This window comes from Electrophorus electricus, chromosome 8 (assembly GCF_041902795.1).
Source record: "Electrophorus electricus isolate QZ-2024a chromosome 8, ASM4190279v1, whole genome shotgun sequence".
Classification (NCBI taxonomy): domain Eukaryota; kingdom Metazoa; phylum Chordata; class Actinopteri; order Gymnotiformes; family Gymnotidae; genus Electrophorus; species Electrophorus electricus.
In genome coordinates, this window is record NC_137504.1 from 3,024,023 (window position 1) to 3,046,729 (window position 22,707).

The following is a 22,707-nucleotide window of genomic DNA, read 5'->3' on the forward strand; positions in this document are numbered from 1 at the left end:
ATTTTTCGTTTTTGTGACCATCGCTCGTTTCTCGTGCAAAACCCTAAACTCTCCTTGCAATTTTAAGACGGAGGAACAGCCCGTCGCCATAGTAACTGTTATCTCAGGTGTAATCTTTACACCGTGGGTGCCGTGGAGTAAGAACAGCTGTCCTGTGTACGCTAACTCTGCCCTAAACCTCGGAAAGGTGAGCGGAAAGGGACATTCCCGCCTCTTCGTGGAAATGCGCGGTGTCCGTATCGGCTTGTGGGTTTTACGGTGTTGCGTTCCTAACCCCTGGCGCGCACCGCCGAGCTTGAGCAGGGACAAAGCTTGGCCCGGTCACACTGGGATTTGCCCCCAGCAAAGGGGCCTCATCTTATCTTACCTTAAACTTGCGCCATAAATCTACCCGAAGGGTGAGGCGCTCTTCACCGATGAAGAGCTGATGAAGGTGAGGGTTAGGCTTAGACGTACACTGGATCAGCTTTTTTTTTTTTTTTTTTTTTGTAGTTGGCCTTAGCAAGGGGTCTAAAACTGGTTGCAGAAGCTAACTGCTCTGCTGGTTAGTGTGTTCTGTGCGCCAAGACGGCCAGTTTAATCCGAATGTTTAATAATGATCTGATTAATGTAGCTAGCTAGGAATGTGGATCAGTAAACTGCACCATGGCCTAATGAACTCTGTAAGTTTTTTTTTTTTTTAATAAAGTAGTTAACACCTTTTGGTTGGTTTTGGGCCTCTAAAGATACAATTCTACCAAATATGTGTTTAATCAGCAATAGCTTCTGGTTATTAATAGTCATTCATATGTTTATTATTAAATATTCTAAATAGACTTGACATTACCAAGTGTACACTTTGTCCAAGGAGCAAACCTAAACGCATGCAGGAAGGTGAACACTTTCAGCCAATCACTTTGTTTTACAGTTAAAGCACTTTCCTGTTTGTGATCAGCAGTTTGATGTGTTTTTTTCTTTCTTTCTTTTGTTCTTTCTTTTGTTCTTTCTTTCGTTCTTTCTTTTCGTTTTCTGTGAAATCTCTTGTTCTGCTTTGTAAGGGGGAAGGAAAAGTGCACACACACCAATAGCAACTTGTGGACATTCAGAGGTTTGCATAGAAAGATAAAAAAGACTTGTGTTGCTCTCACACTCCTTTGACTCATGCATGCATACACACACACACACACACACACACAGGAAGTGGGGCCTTTTTCAGTTCCAGCTGACTGTTGTGCCATTGTTTGAGCATGCTACACAGGTGGAGTCTCAGAGAGAGTATCTCTCTCCCTTTCTCTGTCCTCTTTAAATTCGTTTCTGTGTCCTACAGAGGTAACCTCACGCTACCCAAGGTTCCGGAGCCTAACATGGCGCTCAGCGTGTTGGGAGTTTTCCTGGGATTGCTTCTGGAAGTTTCTGCTCATGGACCGTCCAGTGTCGCCAGGAGTTCGTGGAGACATGAAGGTACTGGCAGTTGAGTTTTCTTACGTTTACTGAATACTGAATCTTAACTGGTCTCTCTTATTTCTTTGTGTGCACTGTTCTGGTCATTGAGATGTCAGACTGCTCTGAGTAGCAGCAGTTCCACAGTCTCAGCAGAAAAACTGCACCACCTCACATTTTGATTTGTCTAAGGCCACCCTTACTGAAAACATTTATGGCATTTAGGTGACAGCTTTATCCAAAGCAACTTACAATTATAACTGAGAACAACGTGAGCAATTGAGGATTAAGGGTCTTGCTCAGGGGCCCAACAGTGGCAACTTGGCTTGAACCAGCAACCTTCCAATTACAAGTCAAGTACCTTAACCACTGGGCTACCACTACCCACATTTACAATTCTGAGGGTTTTTTCCTGTTGTTTTTATTATTATTGTTATTTTATTCTCTTTGTTCCATAACAAGACTTGAGTAAAACCTTTTAAACCTAGCCTGTATTTTGTAAGCTGTCAACCTGCTTCTAGAGATTTTGTTTCTAGTATTCTCAAAGTGGTTCTAGAGTGTAATGTAATGTCAGTTTCTGGTGAGGTTTTAGCTTTGAGAGTTTCAGCGACACACATGGGATCATTTTTGTCCTGTGGGGATAGGGGCCGCCGGTTTCACGCAGACGGGCTGACGTTAAATCTTGCCTCATGGATGAACTGTTGGCGCGCGCTGCATTTTGGCTTTTCTAGAGAGTGCCTGAACAATGAAGCCTCGTCCTGAGCAACTGCCAACTATTTATCAGTTTCGTGCCCTTCGCCACATGCGGTCCTCTTGTGCTGGTAGACAGTCTGGCATGCACTTTGCAGAGACAGTTGTGTGTGTGTGTGTCGCTTCCTGTGTGTCCAATAAGAAGAGTGGTGTGTGTGTGTATGTGTGTGTGCGCGCGCGCGATGTACAGAAACAGAATGTCTTTTCACATTTTTACTTTTTAACGTGTGTGTGTGGTACAGACCCAGACATGGATAAACACGTGTGCGTGTGCACACAACACACAGTCACAAAGCCAAGAATATACTGCTGTCAGCGCCATGTAAATCACTGAATTACACCCCCATAAATACTCACTACCACACACCTGCATGGTGTGTTAGATCACACACCTTCTGTCACTGTCATGTAAATGGTCTCATTCTAAAACAGGTGCACACATCTAGGTATAAAATCCATATCTCTCTCTCTCTCTCATATACACACACACACACACACACAGACACACACACACACACACACAGAGGAGGGTTGGAAGAAGCCTGACTCCCACCAGCGGGTCTCAACACTGGGAGGGTCAAACATCCGTCTGACCTGAACATCCTGGGAGCTCAGCATGGTGCCTCTGTGCCTATCTCTCTCTCTCTCTCTCTGTCTTATTCACATGCACATTTGGCCAGGGACACTAAAGAATTTCATCACGTGACGGATCAAGAAAACATGCTGTCACTTGGTGCCTTTTATGTAACCCACAGTTGCCCTCACATCACTGCGTTTAGAACAGTCTAGAAATGAGCACCTAAAGGACCAGGAGTGTCTCCAGTGCAGGCAGGCCGTCCGCCGGGTCCCCAGAAGTCTCTGCAGCGCAGGCCGTGCGTTGGGTCCTCCTGCCCTTTGCAGGCTTGCCAGGATGGCCGATCAGTTTATGCTGAGTCCTTGCGAGCGATTGTGTTTCATTTATTTTCTAGTTTGCAGTTCTTCTTGCCTCTCTTCAGGTTATCCTTTCTCGGAAACCGAAGCTTTCCTTTAACCCCAGCTGGTTGTGTGTGTGTGCACGCCTCTTTCCGCCGGTCTAGACGTGAGCTTGGTAGAGTTCTCTGAGCCGGGTGTCCTCAACTACTCCACCCTGCTGCTGAGTGAGGAGAGAGACGTGCTGTATGTTGGAGCCAGGGAGACCATCTTTGAGCTGAGCCTCAACAACGTGTCCGTGAAGAACAACCAGGTGAGGACGGGCCCTGCGCGACGCCCGGCGAAGGCCGTCATTTATCCACGACGGGTTTAAAGCGCTACTTTTATCTCTTGGAGGTGATGCGCACTTGTGAATCCAATTGATGCTGCTTATTTAGTGAAAGGTAAAGTGACACTACCTGTGATGAGGTTAAATGCTCGTAAGATTAACGTGACTTGATATGTTTTTTTAATGACCGGAGTCTAGTGTTTTTTTTTGGTGCAGGTATTACAAGTGTTTTCTTTCCTTTGTGTACTATTAAAGGTAGTATGGAATGTTCCAGAAAGCCACATGAACAAATGCATCTTAAAAGGGAAGTCCAAAGAGGTATGATTAAAAAATAAACAACTGAGAAGTGGGGGGTTGTTCCTGTATGGTTTCCCTTGTTCTCTGAGCAGTGTTTTTTTGTGTTACAGACTGACTGTCAAAACCATATCCGGGTTCTGCAGGCCTTTGATGAAAACAAACTATATGTGTGTGGTACACATGCGTTCCAGCCACTCTGCGATTACCTGGTGGGTGTGTGTGTGTGTGTGTGTGTGCGCACACCTCCCCTCGAGCTGTAGGAAGCAGTTCTGGAATCTTTTTGGATTAGGAGTTCTAGTGTAACACTGACCACTGAAACATCTGCCATGATCTTAGTGACCTAATACGTAGGGTCTTTGGCAGTAAATGTGTCCATTATGCTCGTTAAAGGGCAGAGCGGCAATCAATTAAGAGTTTGGGATTCATTTCACTATGTCTGCACAGTTGAGGGCAAAATAATCCTGTCCTGCTCCTGAATGAAGCTTTCCTGTTTAAGGGTAAAGAGGAAAGAAAGCTCAGGTTAGAAAGGCCACGCTTTTGGAGCCTGTGATTTCTACCAACGTGTGTTTTTTTTCCCCCCCAGCTTTCTGGCTTGGCCTCCAGCCTGCTGTCTTTCATTCTGGTTGGTCCGCTCCAAAACACAGTCTTAGTTTGGCAGGGCCGTGTAAATCGGCATCAAAGCTGTGTGGAATCAGCTGGTGTGAAATCTTAAAATCGATTACCTTCTCCCTGGTTAGCTATGGTGTAGGTACGCCAAACACATTTTCCCCAGTGACCTGGGCCCTTATGTTGGATAGATCCCCTTTACTCGCATTACTAATCATTACTAATCGAAGACAAACCCTGGATCTACACTCTCGCTCCACCAGGAGGTTCACAAATGTCCTGGTTAGTCAGTGTGGTTAGCTGCCCTGCTAATCCACTGTGGATGTTAGCCTGATGATGTTTTTCCTGTCAGGCACGTAAACAGTAGCACTTCACGCTGAGGTCGATGACTGACTGTTTCTGATTTCTTGGCCAGGAGACCCACCTTCCTGCACCCGGTTACGCGTGTCCGTTCAGGCTGGGGCAGCGTCTTGCCCACAACATGTACATTTATGTTTACATTTATAGCATTTAGCAGACGCTCTTATTCAGCGCGACTTACAAAAGTGCTTTGTCATTTCCTCATAGAACACATCCTAGTAGAGTACAGTAGGTTAGAGTCCAACATACCAATGAACTAAAATACTGTATAAATACAGGGATCACTGCTGATGGCTAGAAGTGCACAATACATATAAGCTCTATCTTAGACAATGATAAGTGTAATAAACAAGTTTAATATCAGTGTAATAAACATTACCCTACAATAAGTACTAATTTAGCTAGTCAATATCGGAGCAGGGTCAGTGGTCATTTAAATATTCCACAAATAGACGGGTCTGCAGTCTGCGTTTGAAGACTGCAAGGGACTCTACTGTCCGGACAGCAAGCGGAAATTTGTTCCACCATCTTGGAGCCAGGACAGAGAATAGTCTCCATGCTTGTCTTCCATGAGACGTGAAGCCTGGTATTTCAAGCCAAGCCGTACTTGAGGTTCGAAGTACTCGAGGTACGGATCGGGCTTTGACCATTGACCTGTATGAATGGGCTGGTCCATTTTTGGCTTTGTAGGCAAGCATCAAAGTTTTAAATCTGATTCGTGCAGCTACTGGAAGCCAATGAAGGGAGCGCAGCAGTGGAGTAACATGTGAACTTCAGAAGATTGAAGAGCAGTCGCGCTGTTGCATTCTGGATAAGTTGTAGAGGAAGACCAGCAAGTAGCGTGTTGCAGTAGTCTAGCTTTGAGATCACAAGAGACTGCACAAGCACCTGGGTAGCTTTCTGCACATCCACGTAGCTCCCGATTTAAAGGGGAAGAAGGATTTTGGATGGGAAATGAAACGTGATCACACCTGAATCACCTCTTCCTGTCTGCTGTTCCATGCCCTTTCCTGCTTTCCCAGTCTCTGAAGGACTTCCAGCTGATCCAGAAGCAGGAGGACGGGAGAGGGAAGTGTTCATTTGACCCCGCTCAGAGTTTCACCACCGTCATGGTCGGTGAGTGCTCTCGGTTAGCAAACACTCCTGAGCACTCCTCGGTACCTCCTAAAGCCTCCGAACACTCCTGGTGTGATGCACCGGGAGAAAAATGTCTGCGTGAAATGTCTATTGATGTTTTGTTGTTGTTCTGAAACATGTCTGTTCCCAAAGGTTTTTTTTAAATTGTTGTTTGTGTTTATTCTTTAGATGGGGAACTGTACTCAGGGACTGCATACAACTTCCTGGGTAGTGAGCCAATCATTTCCAGATACTCAGTCTCTCAGAGCCTGCTGCGGACGGAGTACTCCACATCCTGGCTCAACGGTACACACACGGAGTCTGTCACAGAGCAGTGTGTTGTGGCTGTGTCTGGGGGATTTTACGACACTCATCGCTATTAATCCGTTGATTTTGTTTGTGACAGAGGGCATCAAGGTCGCTCTAATCGGAACGCAAACTCGCAGGCTCTCATGTTTGTGCTGCGTCTTCCCAGCAATGACTGGGACATGGCGGAGTGACTGAGGATTAGGTGCCGGGATTAGCGGACCCTGCAGGGGGAATGCTGCATCTCCATAGGAACGCTAGGTGCGGGGAGACTCGGATCTCGTGCCTAAAGCTCTGTTTTCCCCCGTGCTGTGTGCAGAGCCCAGTTTTGTGTTCGCCGATGTGATCCGAGAGGGAAAGAGCAGTGTGAATGGAGAAGATGATAAGATATATTACTTCTTCACGGAGGTCTCTGTCGAGTACGAGTTCTTTGGCAAGCTATTGATCCCCCGCATCGCTCGCGTGTGCAAGGTGAGCAGGACACGTGTGCCGGCCATCTGCTACCTGCACACCCCCCTAAAATACACGTGCGCGTGCTCCTCTCTCTCCTCCCCCTTTCCTCTCTCTTGGTGTGTGTGTGTGTGTGTCTGTCTCTCTCTCTCTCTCTCTCTCTCTCTCTCTCTCTCTCCTTTCTGTTTCCTAGACTGTCTTCCGTTTTTAAGATCATAACTTTTATGTAGGAGAGACTGTATAGCAATTATTCTCAGTTATTCTCACAAAATAAACCCCAGTGGGGTAACCAAGAGGGCACATTACACAGCTACCATGCAAAGAAATGAATAACTCCACACTAAAAATGGGTTTAATGTAATTAATTAGCTGGTTACATGCTTATTAGCAGTAATTGGTTATACAGTTCAGCAGCCCATTATTCAGAAGCATCAGACCTCTGTACACATTGATTGTCCAGTTAGAATGGAGTATTCAGTTGAACCACGTAAAAGTAAAATATTTCCAAGCCAGCTTCTTCCTGAAATGCTTTCATTCACTTCAGCAAATCATGGTTGCGTCTTGAGATATTTAAAAGGCCCATTTGTGCCAGGGGGACGTGGGAGGTCAGAGGACCCTACAGAAGAAGTGGACGTCCTTCCTGAAGGCCAAGCTGGTGTGCTCCATGCCAGAGCTCAACTTTGTCTTCAACGTGGTCCATGACGTGTTCATACTCAAGACACCTGACTGGAGGGAATCTGTCATCTACGGCGTCTTCTCCTCGCAGTGGTACGAATGAGCGGATGAAACGCGTCACTAATTCTTCCCTTCTGGTTTGACCGGCGGCACACGTTCCCATGTTGTCATGCTGTCACACTGAGTCACCCACCATGAGCACATCAGCGTCTCGATCGGTACAGAAACTGACTGTGACGACAGTGCAGCTGACCTGTATTTGAAAAATGAAGGAAGTGTGTTTTAATTTGACTGAGAGAACATTCCTCCCTCCCCCACTCACTCCTCCGCCCCTCTCTCTCTCTCTCTCTCTCTCTCTCTCTCAGGGGGAATATGGGCCTGTCTGCTGTCTGTGCGTATAACATGAGCTCAGTGGATGAGGTCTTCTCCAGGGGCAAGTACATGCAGAAGGCCACGGTGGAGCAATCTCACACCAAGTGGGTGCGCTACAACGGCCTCACGCCCTCCCCGCGGCCTGGAGCGGTGTGTAACCCACCACACATCACCACCATGCTACACTTAAACTAAGCTTAAATGAAACCACACCGTTCACCTTGACAGGCTGAGCGTATGGTGTGGATATATTACGGTGTGAAAATATAGCGAACATGGCGATTTTTTAAAAAAATATATATATTTTTTTAGTGCCTCATGCACTCGTCTCTCGTTTTTAAGAGGATTCAGGAACCTGTCTTTTTAAGTAGCTCAGTGTGCGGCTTCGCTCTGACCGTGTCACGTTCCCTTCACAGTGCATCAGCAACCAAAACCGTCTGCAGAACATCAACAGCTCTCTGCTGCTCCCTGACAAGACCCTGCAGTTCGTGAAGGACCACCCTCTCTTAGCTGACCCCGTCCTGCCCATCGGCAACGGGCCCCGCCTCATCGCCAGGGACACCAACTACACGCAGATCACCGTGGAGAGAGTCCCCGCACTTGACAACAATGTCTATGATGTAATCTTTACCGGCACGGGTGAGTGTGTTGGATGTAGAGTGAAGTGTGGAAACTCTAGAAAATGCTTGGTTACAGCGAATATTCAAGAGTTTGGGGCTTCTGAGCTTCGGTTTGTAAGCAAAGTGTAGTTGTTTGAGACGACGTTAAGGAGTGCAGGTGATTGTGACGTGCCATGTGCCGATTGCAGATAAAGGGTTTCTGCATAAGTCCGTGGTGTATGAAGGAGGTTTGCACGTGATCGAGGAGGTGCAGCTCCTGAAGAACCCAGAGCCAATCAAAACCCTCCTGCTCTCCACACAAAGGGTACAGCAAAAAAACACACTGCAGTTCACACGGGCATGTTCACATGGCATGCGCACACACACACACACACACACACACACACACACACACACACACTGCAACCTTTACCCTGTCTCTGAGTCTCTGACTCTGGTGGCAGTGTTGTGGTTTGTGCTGATGCTGTGAGTTTCTACATGAGCTGGTGTGGCTGCTGAAGTTCACATGAGTTTTCACTCGCACACAAACAAACAAACAAACACAAACAAGCAGCTGAAGTGAGTCTGTCATCACGACTCAGGTGCATGGAAATAGATGAGCTGTAGTCTCACTTAGACGGCCTTGGGGAGTGCATAAGGAGATTTCTGTGAAGGTTATGAAGTCTAGACTTTAAATTATTTCGCTATGACTTCCTGTCTTTGGATTAAGTGTGTGTGCATGCGTCAGTGAGGAGAGTGGTGGAATTCATGAAACCAAAACACCAGAATCATGTATTTTCAGCTGTTGAGGAAAGGAGAAGTTTCCAGCTGTGGAGACACAAAGGCTCTTTAGACAGATGACTAAACGGGCCCCACCAAGAAAAAATAAAAACACAAAACCTCATACATACTCTTTCCCTGTGTTTGTTTTTTTTGCCTTTGTTTTGTATTAGAACATACAGGTCTCACTTGCACATTCATAGATGCATACCAAAGTACCTGCTTACAACACCTCATTACTACAATATATCTGCTGAGCTGTAGTAAGTTTAGAAAGTACATTTAAATTAGTAATTGTTTCTATTCACGCACATTGTGTGTGTGTTTTGCCGTCTTTCACAGGCCAGATTCCTGTACGCTGGTTCTGACTCTGGCATCGTCCAGTCCCCCATGGCATTTTGTGACAAATACACAACTTGCGAGGACTGCATCCTCTCCCGAGACCCTTACTGCGCATGGGAGACGCGCACCACTTCCTGTATCGATATATTCCAGAGGAAGGATCAGCACCGGTTAGTGGCGCCTTCGCTCCTGATCTCGCGTACGCTGGTGGCCTGGTCAGCTCACCTTCTCCTTGTGCCAGAGCCACGCTATCTGCTTCCTGGAGACCGTGCCTCTTTCTTAGAATGCCCCCTCCCTGTCCAGTCACATCACGTTGCATGTGACAACTGTCTAAGCGTTGAGAAAACTCATTTCAGAGGGGATTAATGTTTATTAATCCCCTCTGAAATGAGTTTTCTCAACGCTGAGACAGTAATCAAAAGCACCGTCTCCCAGGAGAGGCTGAAGCCTGTGTTGCAGTAAAATGACAATTAGTTGTGATCTTTCTCTCCCAATCATCTTTCCACCTTTAGGAAGTTGCTTCAGAACCTGCAGGGAAATGCAAGCATCTGTCCTGCGGGTGAGTACCGGAGACGGCCACTAGGGGTCAGGCGATGTGCACGGAATCTGATCAGCACTTTTTGACATGTTTGGCACAATTAGAGGATCAGGAAGTTTTGGGTGAGGTCGAACTCCTGGTAGCTTTAGGCTTTGGCAGTTTCACCAGAAGCCTGGTGTCGCCGTAGTTCCAGCAGCCAGGAACCCACCTGCTTTGTAATGTTGGTGAAAATGATAGAGCTGTCGCAACCATGTAACTAGTCAACTGGTCACATGACCCAGATCCCTAATCTGATGTGTGTGTCAGTACATCTGTTGCAGTAAAGAACTATGGCCTCCTTCTTCTCCAGCAGTGACACCCCGCTCGTCAGAGACCTACCAGCAGGTGGCGGTAAAGCCCGGAGGTTCAGCGGAGCTGCCGTGCAAGGTGCGGTCCAGGCTGGCCCGGGTGCAGTGGAAGGTGAATGGCAGCGACCTGACCGAGGCCGCCCACTTCCTGCAGATGAGGGACACGGGTCTGCTCGTGTACAGCGCGGCGCCCGAGGACCAGGGCCGCTACGAGTGCTGGGCCGTGGAGACGGCCGCGGGCAAGAACTTCGTCCGCCTGGTGGCCGCCTACCGCCTCCGTCTGGACCTTCCGGAAAGGGCTCGTCCGGCAGCCGACGTCGTGGCGCTGTCCTATCCAGACGCATCCGCGGAGGGTGTCGCCACAGCAGAGGCCAAAGGTAATAGCGGTCACACAGCAGGACCCCCTCCGCTAATGTCGTCTCCACCGCCCACAGAGGCGTCCCCGCTAACCTCCGCAACCACGGGCCGCGGCGTCGGCGCCGAACCTCAGCCTAAGCTCCTCCCCCCTGCCAAAGCCAGCCACTCGCCTCCGAGGGCCGACGCCCTCGACCCCTCGGCTCGGTTCCTCCAGCACGACAACAGCAGCGCCTTGCTCTTCCTGTTCCTGCTCTTCTTTCTCCTCTTCCTGTGCGCAGTGGCATACAACTGCTACATGCGGTACCTGCCTGCACCGTGTCTCCGGCTTCGGGCCGCGCTGCTCGGGCCTCAGAAGAAGCCGCAGCCCGAGTACGTGGCCTGCGAGGCGGGCCTGATGGAGACGGCACCGGACAAGCCGGACCCTGCCGGAGCGCCGCACCAGAACGGTGCGCAGCAGCAGCAGCTGCGTGCTCTCCGAGACACTGGCTATGAGACGGAGTCGGAGTGCGGAAACGTAAAGGGCCCGTCGCACAGCTATGAGGAGGGCGACAACAACCCTTCAAAAGCGCGGCCGTTCGACGTCGACTGCGAATCGCAGCCGATCGAGTACGCAGACGCCGACGCGCCTTACTGAGTCGTCGTGTGATTACCGCGTGGAGTGTAATGCCAGCGTGATGGCTACAAAAAGACCACCAGGAGCAGAGAGCGTCAGCACAGCTGGAGTGTCGTCTGTTGCCTTCTTAAAAGGCAGTTTCACGTGCCTGCACAATGTCTAGATAGCTTCAAAGGCAACACTGTAAAATCTCACAACCCTGCATAGAGATTTGACTGGCTCTTTAGCCTACTGGTTTGGAACTGGCCTTTCTAAGAGTGCGTAAAGTTCCTTTGGTGGAGAAAGAGCAGAACTAGTTTGTGTGTTTTTGTAAACAAAAAGAAGAAGAAGAAGAAGAAGAATTCCACATGTGATTCCAAATTGGAAACATTGTTTACCAAATTGGTAAGTTTGAATGTTTTCCAAATTGGAGCAAGGTATTGTGGGGTGTGGGAGGCAGGGCAACGTTTTCTTGTTTTGTTTTGTTTTTTTATCCCCCTCCACCCCCGCAACATGCCCTGAAGCCATGAGAAGGAAGTTGATGTCCGTGGCTCCTCCTTCTCGGTGTGTTACTCTCAGGGACACAAGTTTGCCAAATCCCTTTTAGATCTGCACATCCAGTACCCCAGTATCACCAGTGACGCCCATCCCAGCAAAGCAGCTCACAGGCAAGAGCATGGGCTGGCCGAGCCGGCAGGGGGCGGGGCCAGAACCGGAGTGTGGCCGTGAAGTGTCCGGCTGAACGCTGCACTTGGCAGAGTGATGAAGAATGGAGACGAATACACCACACAGCCCAAGATGCCCGATCCTGCTGAAATGGAGAGAAAAGATCAATACACCTCTTTGGCCAAGAACGGTGTATCAATTTTTTTTGATGGGTCTTGTGCTTCTGTTCCTGCGCTGTCAGTAATGGGGGAGTGGGTGGGTGCGCACATGCGCACTGGGGGTGGGAGAGGGCAATTCCGACCAACTGGGGGGGGGGTTTTAGGACACTTACCCCCTCACACAGATACTTATGTCATTTTTGACACTGAGCTGCTACCCTCAATTTCATCCTGTGAAACTGGAGTCCCAGTAAATGTATTCTGACTCTTGGTGTTGCTGGCTTGGTTCTGTCCGTCCTGTGGTCTTATACGTGTATATGTGAAAGAAAATAATACTTTTCCCAGTACTGTCCCTGTGTTTCCCAGAACATTTCTTTTCCTGAACAAAGGAGAAGCTTTACAATTTAGATGTAAAAAAAAAAAGTGTGTGTTGGAGTTGCCTGTATCGGTATGTTTTCATTCTTAACGAACAGGTAGGTTCTGTCTGGAGTTGCGGGTTCTTGTCTCGTTGTATAGTCTTTGAGAAGTTCCCCGTTCTGCCTTCTGCCTTGCCTCTCTTCCCACATACCCAAGAGAGCCATTTCTAAGTTCCTTTCTCATCTTTCTCTCTCTCCTTCCATCCTTCTACTCCTCTCCCTGCACAGTTTGCTCATCTGTTCTTTCCTCCCCTGTCGATTCCTCGCCCCCGCCTGCCTCGGGAGGCGGCCTCTCCGTGTCCCGCTCCTCCCCTGCCTTTGCCGCGTCTGCCTGGGGGGGCGTGGAGGGCGGGGGGGCTCGCCTGTTGCCCCCGTTGCTGCAGGAGCAGTCTTGGGGGGTCTGCTCCCACCAGGCCTTTCTCCTCTTCTGCCTGGCCCTTGGTGAGTGGTACCTTTGACCTCTGCCTGGCGCTCTCTCTCTCTCTCTCTCTCTCTCTCTGTCCCCCCCCCCCCCCCCCAAAGTTTTGCATGTTGTGGACTTGTGTGTCTCTCTGTCCAGCTCTTTCTGACTGCTTCAGGTCTCCCTTTTCCCAGGATTACTAACTTTATCCCTCTACTTATTTTTTATTTTTTTTGTCCAACCTGGTCACACGGTACTCCAGAGTCACTTCCTTCCCTTAGTATTCCGCTTTCACCTTCACAGGTGGGACGGCAGGATACATGCCTCTGATAGGGCAGTGCAGGTTTATGCTGTACGTCAGGTTGTGGGGCTTTTTGTTTTGTTTGGTTTTTTGAGGTCAAAGAGAGGAAGCTGCTGTGGAGTATTGAACTGATGCATGTTGCCAAATGTTCATACCTTGCCATCACTCTCTCTTCATGGGTGGGATCTGTGATCTGTCACTTTAAAAGGCGCTGGTACAAACAGGGTTTAGGATTCAGAGGCCTCTTCACATGATACGTTGGCCAGTATTTGATTCAGTTCTCTCTTTTTCCCCTTTTTCTTGAACAAAGATTTCATTTTTAAATAAATTATTTTGCATTGTTTTTGTATTTTCTGTTAGAACCTGCAAATCAAGACTTAATTTGTGTGATCCAGAGAGTACGTTAGGAAGCGTTGCCTTGGGGCAAACATTTTTTTTAAAAGGAGCTTCTTAAAAATTTTTGGAGATGTCTGTTGAAGATCTGCCAGAATGATGCATTTGGCCTGGTGTATATTTGATCTTCTGCAGTTTTTGTCCTTGTTACCTGGTTATATATCTGTACAGTGTAAATATAAGTACATATATGTTCTGCTTGTACATATTTTTTTTGTTTAAATTCTAGGAAGCTTCAATAAATTTTTAATTCATTTAAGTTGTAGATACTGTTGGCTTCTTCTGTTATGATACTTGGTGAGTGAAGAGACTATAAATGATGGATATACATCATGTCTATTAATAACAATCAAAATATAAGGATTATTTGCAGATATGTGCTAAACATAGATGGGTTATTCCCTTTGTGTCAGTGCTTCATAATGTTTAAACATTATCATAATTTCCTTAGCAAATCTGTCGCCAAGATGGTCACCGTTAAATTCACCACTACAAGGCCTTCTTGTGGTCTAATATTTTGCCCCATTCCATGGTTGTCGGTCTGCTGTTGCCTCTCCAGTCATAAATCAAGTTTCGGAAGGTTATGAATAAGGTAACAGACGTATCATTTAGCTCAGTGGTCGGTCTATCTGGGCTGACCTACAGACACACCCAGATCATCATTTTCTCTGATGGCAACTTGTTGCCAGGTAACCACGGGTACCTTCATTTTTCATGTACACAAGAGGCTCTCTGTGCCGCTGGGCTTTAGTTAGGCGACATCTTTTACTACTGGATTAAAGAGTAATGATTCCTTATATATATTGTAAACTGTTTGATGTTTCAATATTACGAACTAGGACAAGGGAGGCCAAAAGTGTTGGTTTTGAAACGATAATTTTTTTAAACTTTCTCTTAGGATTAAAACTGATGTGCAAATCACAGTTACCAAATAGCGCACACTTGCCAATCCAAAACTCTTACCAACAGAAGTGATCCCAAGACAGAACTGATTTATCCCTTCTTTTTTTTTAAACCCGTAAGACGGTGCACCTGATTTCCGGTTGTGACTTAACAGGCTACAACCCCCTAAAAACACCCTATTCAGACTGTGAACAAAAGCTGCCTTGGTTTTGAAGTGTTCACCCCAAAAGCATGGATTTGACTGAACTAGCAAGCAACCGCTGTGCTTTGTGTTGGGCTCATGTGTAAGGGCCGTTTGTCCTTCAGGGCCCAGTGACGTTAGCGTTCACTGGCACTCGAATGGGCGGAGACTCCACGCACACGTCACGGAGTACAGACACGCCCTCACCCATGACGCTGTCCTTGTGAGCAGCTGGGTGAGGGAGGAGCCTCTGGGCAAACACGCCCAGTACCAGTGTGTCGCCGTGTCCAGTTCTGGAAATGATACGTCGAAAATTGACCTTCTCCCCGGCAGCAGAGGTAATGGATCCAGAGGTAAAGTTCTGGTATGAGTCACTCTAAACTAGTACAGCTTTAAGTGTGGCATCCATACAGATCGGCCCATACGTTGTTTGAAACGTTACATTCCATAATAAGAGACATCTTTAAAGGCTTCATTCAAAAAAAAAAACAAAAAAAAAACAAAACTTTCTTGGGAATTACCATACCGACTAGTGTGGGAACTTTACCTGTCCTGACATTCAGAAGCTACCATTTAATGGCTGTGGTGCCAAAGGTAGTGGGGTTTCACTGTTCCACCACACCTAAGAATCTGTTCCAGATTAATGGCTACCTATTCAGGGAAGAATGGTCTTTGTTATTCGCAGATGAGGCCAATGTCTTCTCTAGAGAGCTGAACGACTGGAGCAACGCACTTGCCGAGCACGACAGACAGCTTCAGAAATGGAAGCAGGCCTGGGTATGTCCACAGTAGGGCTTGTGGTGGGCAAACAGCAACCGGGTGTTGAGAGAGCAGCGCACAGGGGTGCCATTAATCCTGAAGCAGGGGGGCTGTAGTCGGAATGCCAAAAGAACCAACATGGGGCGGGATGAACCAAGTAAACAAGGTGACTAAAAAAGCCATGTCCATCTGCTGTGTGAGTGGGGAAGAAGGCAGCTTTAGCTCTCTGAGCAGAGTATCTGGGAGATTACAACAGGTGAGAGGTCAGAGCTCACCCACTTCTAAGGAGCAGAACACAATTATATGCTTCATTATAAATTAATAGTAACTTTTTTTTAACAATAACTCAGTAGTATAACACTGCTCAATGTAAATGAAGATGTGTGGGAATCCTCATATAGGGAGATCAATAATTCATTGTACATTTAACACACTGGAAAAAATTTCTGACAGTCATTTGAATTTTCTGAAACCTTTTTTTTTTCCAGTGCTGTCCTTTTAAGGGTTATAACTGCAGCTGATACTGAAATGTGCCTCTAACTGCATGTTTTGTGCCATTGTTTTGGTGGTTTTCTTTTGGTGCGACACTGTGTGTTGGTGTGTGTAGTGGAGTTCTAGTTTCTGTCTGGGTGCTAGATCTGCTAAGAAATACATTTGGTGCGACACTGTGTGTGTGTGTGTGTGTGTGGTGGAGTTCTAGTTTCTGTCTGGGTGCTAGCTCTGCTAAGAAATACATTTGCTGCCTGTAGACGTACCACCAGCATCAAACAGCCAATCAGTGAGCGGGAAGGTCTCAGGGGTTCTGCCTTCGCATGCCTTTATAACAGCCTGTGTGGACTAATTATTAATGGTTGCACTCGCATGGAACCACTGTTTCTTCAGTAAATGCTGAGCCTGTGTGTTGCCACCTCTCCAGGAAAGCTGTGATGGACAGGGGGTGCTCTGAGAAGGCTCTGCTCACTCAGGATGAGTTTCCACGGCAATGTGACCTGGAGTGAAATCCCAGGGTGCACTAGCCACGGCTGTTGCCTACACCCAGACGTCCAAGATCTGCTCTGGTTGTGGCTGTATAGCATGAGGGATCTCCTCCTCTCTGGAGAATATATGGAAAAGCTCTCCAGTCACTTTTCTGATGGTGGAAATTAGTTTTCTGAAAAGCAGTGATATTGAAAACAATTCAAGAAGTCATCACGTGGATTCAGCTTGCAGTTAGTGATGATCAGTTAAACTTACTACTGGCCTTTTTTAGTGTGAGGCTTAAATTCAGTTCAAATGAACACAGCATATGCAAAAAAAAACAAAAAAAACACCAAGACACCTAAAATCACATTGTTTTCTCTTCTTTCTTTCAAATGAGCTTTTATGCTGATCTTAGACTCTGGCTGAGTGGTTTAACGTTACCTGTATTTAAAAAATGATGAGCAATCAAGTGTCCCTTTATCCTTCATCCTATATTTTGTGTACACTGTGTGTCTTATTTTACTTTTTGAGCCAAAGGTATGTGTGGTGGTGTTAATTTTAATGCAATAGCCATTTTTGGGGAATAACTCAAAGAAATCACATGAAAGTGTTGTCCAGGCATTTACAATGAACATAAACCTCTGGACTGAAGGTAGGAATACAGTATTCATATATTATGACATCTATTTTCTTTCTAGTTTTCTGCCACTGATCTGATGTTTCCTTTTTCTGTATTCATAAAGAAAGCAATTAAGTTTCATTGCTTTTGATTCATGGAAGGACTGTTAACATGTTTTACACTCCAGGGTAAAGCCTATTATTATTCACAATTGTATGCAACATTGAATACATTTAATAAATCAGATATACAATATGGCAGTGCACTGTTGTAATTTTGATCTTATAGCATTCAGTGTTATACAGATCAGATTATCAGGTGGCATTTACATATAAGCGCCTATACGTCCTCTTAACCATCACTGTCCCTCCTTCCTTCATATAATAACCCTCACCACAGTTATCTGGTTTGAATAATTTATCTCCTCCCAAATGACAAGTCCACTCTCATACTTTGTCGTCCTCTGTGAACTGGGCACAAATTACTTAACTGATGCACAGTCGACAAATGCAGGCGTAGATCAACACGATCAGGTTCAAGGGAACTTCTACATAGAAGACGCTCATTTCAACCCATGCCCCAACACTAAAAGATTTCAAAGCCGCCACACACAAACCAAGCAGCAAGCTTCTCTCCTTTCCCTGCTGCAGTAACAACTGGGCATCGGACTTGCCCTCATCAGCAGTTGAGCCACACCCATATCTTCAAGCAGAGCCTAGTCAGAACATGGCACAGCAGGGCTTAGCAATTTCATGATTTAATATATACCGCTTAAGTACTTGCAGTGCTCAACTATGTGCAATGAAGCAGACAGAGCTGTAAGACATTTAATGGAGAATCCTTAGAAACTAATATTAAAAATGGCAAAATAGCACCCTCTACTGCAAGATAGATTACATAGTTACTCCAAGAAGTACTTTTCCGCACACAAACAACTCAATATGAAAAAGGTGTTTAATCAATAAATTGTACAAGTCACACTGTGTTGGTAATGTGAAAACTGTGATCTTTTCTATATGGCAACCAACAGAAGTGCAGTCACAATTCAAGATTATCGAAAATGAGCTTTTCATTTTTGCTCTGCAAGGCATGTATAACTCAAACACTGGTCCTTTGGTAATCACGCATAGCTATCCTACTGTACACAAGCCAAAAACCTTCAAATCTTAATCAGCATAACTATCACTCCAAGACTCAAGCAAGCACTAAACATAGCACTGCTGTAACCTTTCACATCCTGACATTTTAAAAGGTAGTCAGTGTACTGGAAGTCCAGTTTTATGTCCTAACCAGGCTTCCATCCCTCTAGTACAACTGACAGAACCTCTCAGAACTCAACACTCGGATGATGACTTTAATCAGGTGTTACAGCACTAAAGAGAATTTCATCCTAAAATTTACTTGTTTGTTCAAATCAAGCCCTGTACAAAACTGCATTTTCTGTTCTCCACAATACACGATTCAATTCACCAGCTAGTCTTCTGTTAAGCTGAATCAGGTGCTGCCCAATGATTCTTTGGTTGCCAGTGCGCACCCCATGCTGTGTTTGCAATACAAAAAGCTGTTTACTTTATTTTATAAAAGCAAACAAAAAACCCAAAACATTTCTTCTCCTTGGGCCAGAAAACAGGGACTTTCTGGATATCAAAATGCTAGAGTCACTAAAGAGCTTCAGGAGTCTTGATCACTTAAGTAATAATAATAGAAATCAGGCACTTTGATCAGACAGTAGAAAAGATCCGTTTGTTTAAAAGGCTTTTTGGAATTCCGTGCTGGAACATTCTGCATAGCCTTGATTCCCTGACTGAGCGTAGTTGCTGAGAAAAATCCAGCTCTTGCACAGGAGGTCGTCAACTTAAAGGTCCCAAGTATTCACTGAATACCAGAAAAATCCAGAGGAAGGATCAGAGGAAGACCAGCATCACGGTCATCACTTCTGCTTTGGAAGGGGTCTCCTAAACAACAGGATGTGGGGTTCTGAAAGGTAAGCAACCCAAAAAGAATGACTACATTAAACCAAGAACAAAACACTATGCATGTCTGAAGAAATGTATGGATAATCAATAGTCAAATCTAAACTAAACAACCAATCATGAAATCAACTACTCCATCTCTCTTTTAAACAATCACATTTTAAACCATCTTGTTCAGCTACAGTGTTTATAGTCTATTACAACTGTCCCCAATCACACACAACATTCTGACATGGCCTCTGCCACCTGAACCATTTTACTTGATCAGGGTTTCAGTTTTAATCATGAATACCCAGGTTGACGACGAGTACTGGTACTGGTTTCAGTTCCTCCTCTAGTGACACATTATTATTATTATTATTATTATTTACATTCTCAAACTCAAGGATGCTTTATAGACAGATATCAACTTTTACAAGCACACACACCGATCATACCATAACACACGCCATCATCCACACTGTTGCTTTTGAACCTAGTAATCTGAAGGTTGCTGGTTCAAGCCACCACTGGTCCCCTGAGCCTCAATTGCTCAAGTTGTACTCAGTCATAATTGTAAGTCGCTTTGGATAAAATGCTGTAAATGGGTTTTCCTGTCTACTCTACTGACCAGGTTCGTGGATCATGTAATGCACCCATCCAAGCGACTGCTGCACTCCAAGTCTTCTCCACTCGTCCTCGGACATCAGGTGAGACTTAGGGACCTGCTTGGCCAACTCCCTGGGCAGAACGACGTGCCTGCCAGCCAGCGCGATTAGGGACAAGCACAGACGCAAAAACAGATGATCAGTGATCGGAGGTAGGACAGGTTTCCTTCAGCTGGCTAGTTAACGTTACCTACTGTTGCTCAGGTTTGTGCCAGCTTTCAAGAAAACGAAGGAAACTGAGTGAGCACGACCCAAACAAAATATACGCAATTTGAGAGGAGCCCATTTATCCCGGACAGCTCGCGGATCCCAGCTAGGCTAGGCTAGCTAACTCGCAGGAATGCTACCTCAGAGCAGTTCTGGGAACAGTTCCTTCGCCAGCTAGGACACAAGTTCTGAATATGTGACGGTAATCTAATCGCAAACGAGCTACAGTCTGCCTGACAAACACACAAACTAGGCAGGCTAAGATAAGATAGGCTAGGCTAGGCTAACTCTTCTGGGCTGTGGCTAGCTAAACTAGCCAAGACCCACGCGCTCCAGCTAGACGTAACCTAGCAACCTGTACACCCGCGCGTTACCTGTATTCGTAGAGGTCGTCGTTATATTTATCGGAGTAGTAGATCTGTTTGTGAGCCATGTCGGATAAAAGCGTGAGGAAACCTGAAGTAATAATGAAGGGGAAAAAAAAAAACCCGCGACAGAGCGTGTTCCTGAGCGGTCGCGAGGAAATCACGCGTGCAAGCCGAGAGTTTTGAACGTGCTGTCGAAAGAGACCTCGCGCCTGTGATTGGATACAAGCAATCACGTGACCAAGTAGATGTCCTCGGACATGCTCAATGAGCGAAAGAAGGAAAACGCACACGTGACCGACCTGAAGTGGCGCATTTCTACCGAAAGAGGGCGCAGGTATGTGTTAACGCACATAACTGAGTTGAATATAGAGAAAGTTAACAAAGTCGATTACAAATTAAAACTCGAAATGAGTTGAGTTGAAATCATAAAAACAAAATATGAAACAATAATATGCATAAAAGCAAATAAGATATAGTAGGTGAGAGAAAAAGATCAAGGATAGAAAAGAAGTGAACTAAAAGTAGTGTCTTTAACCCGCGTGTCAGGGCACTTCTATGCTTATTCCATGCTATGTAATACCTTAGGTATTTCTGGACCATGTTCACATCACGTTGACAAATAAATGAATAAATAAAAGAAAATAAACTGTGAGAATAAAAACAGAAGTGAGAATGAAGCTATTGACCAAGATGCTGTAGGTTTTGTTCCACAGCTTTTCCCAAAAGCTTGCGATGCGCTGAAAGTTTTAGGTTTTTACTCCGGCTAGTTCCATTGCTTTCGGAAAGCGTGACAAAAAAGCCACTTAAACGGACAAGACTGTAAAATAACAATTGTGATACTTCAAAGAAACACCTACCTATTAGAACTAGAGAATGGGTGTAAAAATCACTTCTGCATTTCAATACTCTGCAAACTTGTGTAGTTTAACAATAACTTTCATAATAATGCAATTTAAAATGACACAACAAATTTTAGGAAATTAATGCAATTTAAAAAAAATTGTTAGCTTGTATAATTTATGGCAGCAATCTAAAATAATCAAACAACCTTTGATAAAATTACCTTTGATATCTTATCAATCTGATGGATGTCGCTAGTATGGAGCAGTGGCTCAACAGTCCACCAGCTCATAAAACGGCCATACAAACACCACGTAGCCAAGCGTGGTAAGAATAACTGTTTCCAAATCACTTAATTTTCTCTCTACAAATGCCTTTTTATTGAAATATTTTTAAGCTACATTGAATGTTTGTGGTATGCATATGGTGTTTGTAGTACATAATTAACAGTTTTTAATTTAAAAAGCTGGTAGAAATTAAAGATTTAATTGAAGAGCGCAACTGTTGGTCCCCTGTTGGACTCCAGTAAAGATCACAGCTCGGCTTCCTTTGTACTGTGTGCGACTTCCTGTGGCACTGCATGCAGAAGAGCCCATACAATACAACACGCAAAACTCTACAGATGTTAAAGCCTTGTGCATTAGCTAGACTTCTAAGGTACTGAGTCAGTGTCTACTTTCATTTGTCTACTATACTTAGCCATTTATAGTAGAACTGAGAATTATATCATTATCCGATATAATTACAAATCCAGACGCTCTGGATAAAACATCCGTGGCCTGGATAAAACAGCGAGTGCCCTTACACCAGCTCTGGCTGTACCTATAAATTCTAGATATGAGAAAACGCTTTCTTGTATTTCCATGTTCACCATGCGTGTATCATTTTAGTTCCATTAAATCTGGCTAGGTGAGATTTGAAAGGTGCCAGCTCACGTCTGCGTCGTTACCCAATGGATTAGCCATCATATGAGGGCGTCATATCCTTTAAGTGCTTTTTAGTAGCACAGAATAACACATATATGGCAGTGTTCTTAAACTGCATATTCTGCAGATGTTTGTCAGCAGTGCACACTCTAGTAATGAGAACATAGTATGTTATTTCAGACACAGCTTAAGGTTACCTGTAAGATCTCTGAATAGGGAGACCAGTATGTATAGACATTTCCCAATGTTACATGTATTGTGACATATATAACTGACAGAGAATCAACTAATAATAAATGTTTCTTCTGACACTGCAAAATTATTCATTATCATAATGCACTGATAATTAAAAATACAGGTGTTGAATGACCAGTGAGTTTTTTCTTTACATTGACCCTGCACTCTAACCTCAGCTTCAAAAGAAGCTGTTCTATGCAGAATTTTGTTGCATTGTACTGAGCAAGAACAATAAAGCTGAATCATATAGCTGAATCATGAAGCTTAATGTTGAATCTTAGTGGCCTGGATGTTTCTAAGATTCTGTACTAAATCTATTTTAAACATGACCGTCTCCATGTGGAGGTCACGCTCTATGGAGAACTGGTTGAATGCAAAGCAAACTCATGTGAGCTATACTTTTTTTTCTATAAAGTACAACTTTCATAACTATTGGTTACTACTTTTTGGCAGTAAAAATGACTCATTTCTCCTTTAAAATAGCTCATCGCTTGCAATCTCTCTTTGCCTCATGAGAAATTCTAGGGCCACCTAGTGGCAGTTGTTAGTGATTGATGATTTTAGGTGAGACAAATCCCAAGGATTCAAATAGTAGTAATTCTGAAAGAGT

The 22,707-nt window shown here is 45.2% G+C and overlaps 3 protein-coding genes across 14 annotated transcripts in view; 2 read left to right on the forward strand and 1 right to left on the reverse strand.

The window, feature by feature from the left end:
* The window catches only part of LOC113573722 (sema domain, immunoglobulin domain (Ig), transmembrane domain (TM) and short cytoplasmic domain, (semaphorin) 4D), a 36,103-nt gene extending 24,461 nt beyond the window's left edge, over nucleotides 1-11,642 (forward strand). For 8 of the 12 annotated variants that reach the window (XM_035526965.2, XM_081718885.1, XM_035526967.2 and 5 more), the window contains 14 exons: nucleotides 1,307-1,440; nucleotides 3,246-3,391; nucleotides 3,662-3,724; nucleotides 3,814-3,912; nucleotides 5,692-5,785; nucleotides 5,975-6,091; nucleotides 6,411-6,562; nucleotides 7,134-7,309; nucleotides 7,582-7,738; nucleotides 8,005-8,227; nucleotides 8,397-8,512; nucleotides 9,310-9,479; nucleotides 9,822-9,868; nucleotides 10,197-11,642. In XM_035526965.2, the coding sequence (XP_035382858.1) occupies nucleotides 1,307-1,440; nucleotides 3,246-3,391; nucleotides 3,662-3,724; nucleotides 3,814-3,912; nucleotides 5,692-5,785; nucleotides 5,975-6,091; nucleotides 6,411-6,562; nucleotides 7,134-7,309; nucleotides 7,582-7,738; nucleotides 8,005-8,227; nucleotides 8,397-8,512; nucleotides 9,310-9,479; nucleotides 9,822-9,868; nucleotides 10,197-11,185 (2,683 nt within the window). In that variant the 3' untranslated portion in view covers nucleotides 11,186-11,642. The other 4 variants (XM_081718887.1, XM_035526968.2, XM_081718883.1 and 1 more) reach the window with 4 other exon arrangements.
* On the forward strand, nucleotides 11,226-17,154 carry LOC118241550 (uncharacterized). The gene is made up of 6 exons (XM_081718979.1): nucleotides 11,226-11,258; nucleotides 11,723-11,860; nucleotides 12,491-12,824; nucleotides 14,687-14,914; nucleotides 15,247-15,338; nucleotides 16,237-17,154. Exons 1-6 carry the CDS (start codon nucleotides 11,226-11,228, stop codon nucleotides 16,264-16,266), a joined length of 855 nt encoding a protein of 284 aa, XP_081575105.1. The 3' UTR covers nucleotides 16,267-17,154.
* Nucleotides 17,155-17,835: 681 nt separating this feature from the next.
* Nucleotides 17,836-20,765, reverse strand: zgc:86839 (CKS domain-containing protein). The gene is made up of 3 exons (XM_027004184.3): nucleotides 20,101-20,765; nucleotides 19,483-19,610; nucleotides 17,836-18,876 (listed from the first exon to the last, which is right to left on the reverse strand). Exons 1-3 carry the CDS (start codon nucleotides 20,157-20,159, stop codon nucleotides 18,830-18,832), a joined length of 234 nt encoding a protein of 77 aa, XP_026859985.1. The 5' UTR covers nucleotides 20,160-20,765; the 3' UTR covers nucleotides 17,836-18,829.
* Between the last annotated feature and the right edge of the window lie 1,942 nt (nucleotides 20,766-22,707).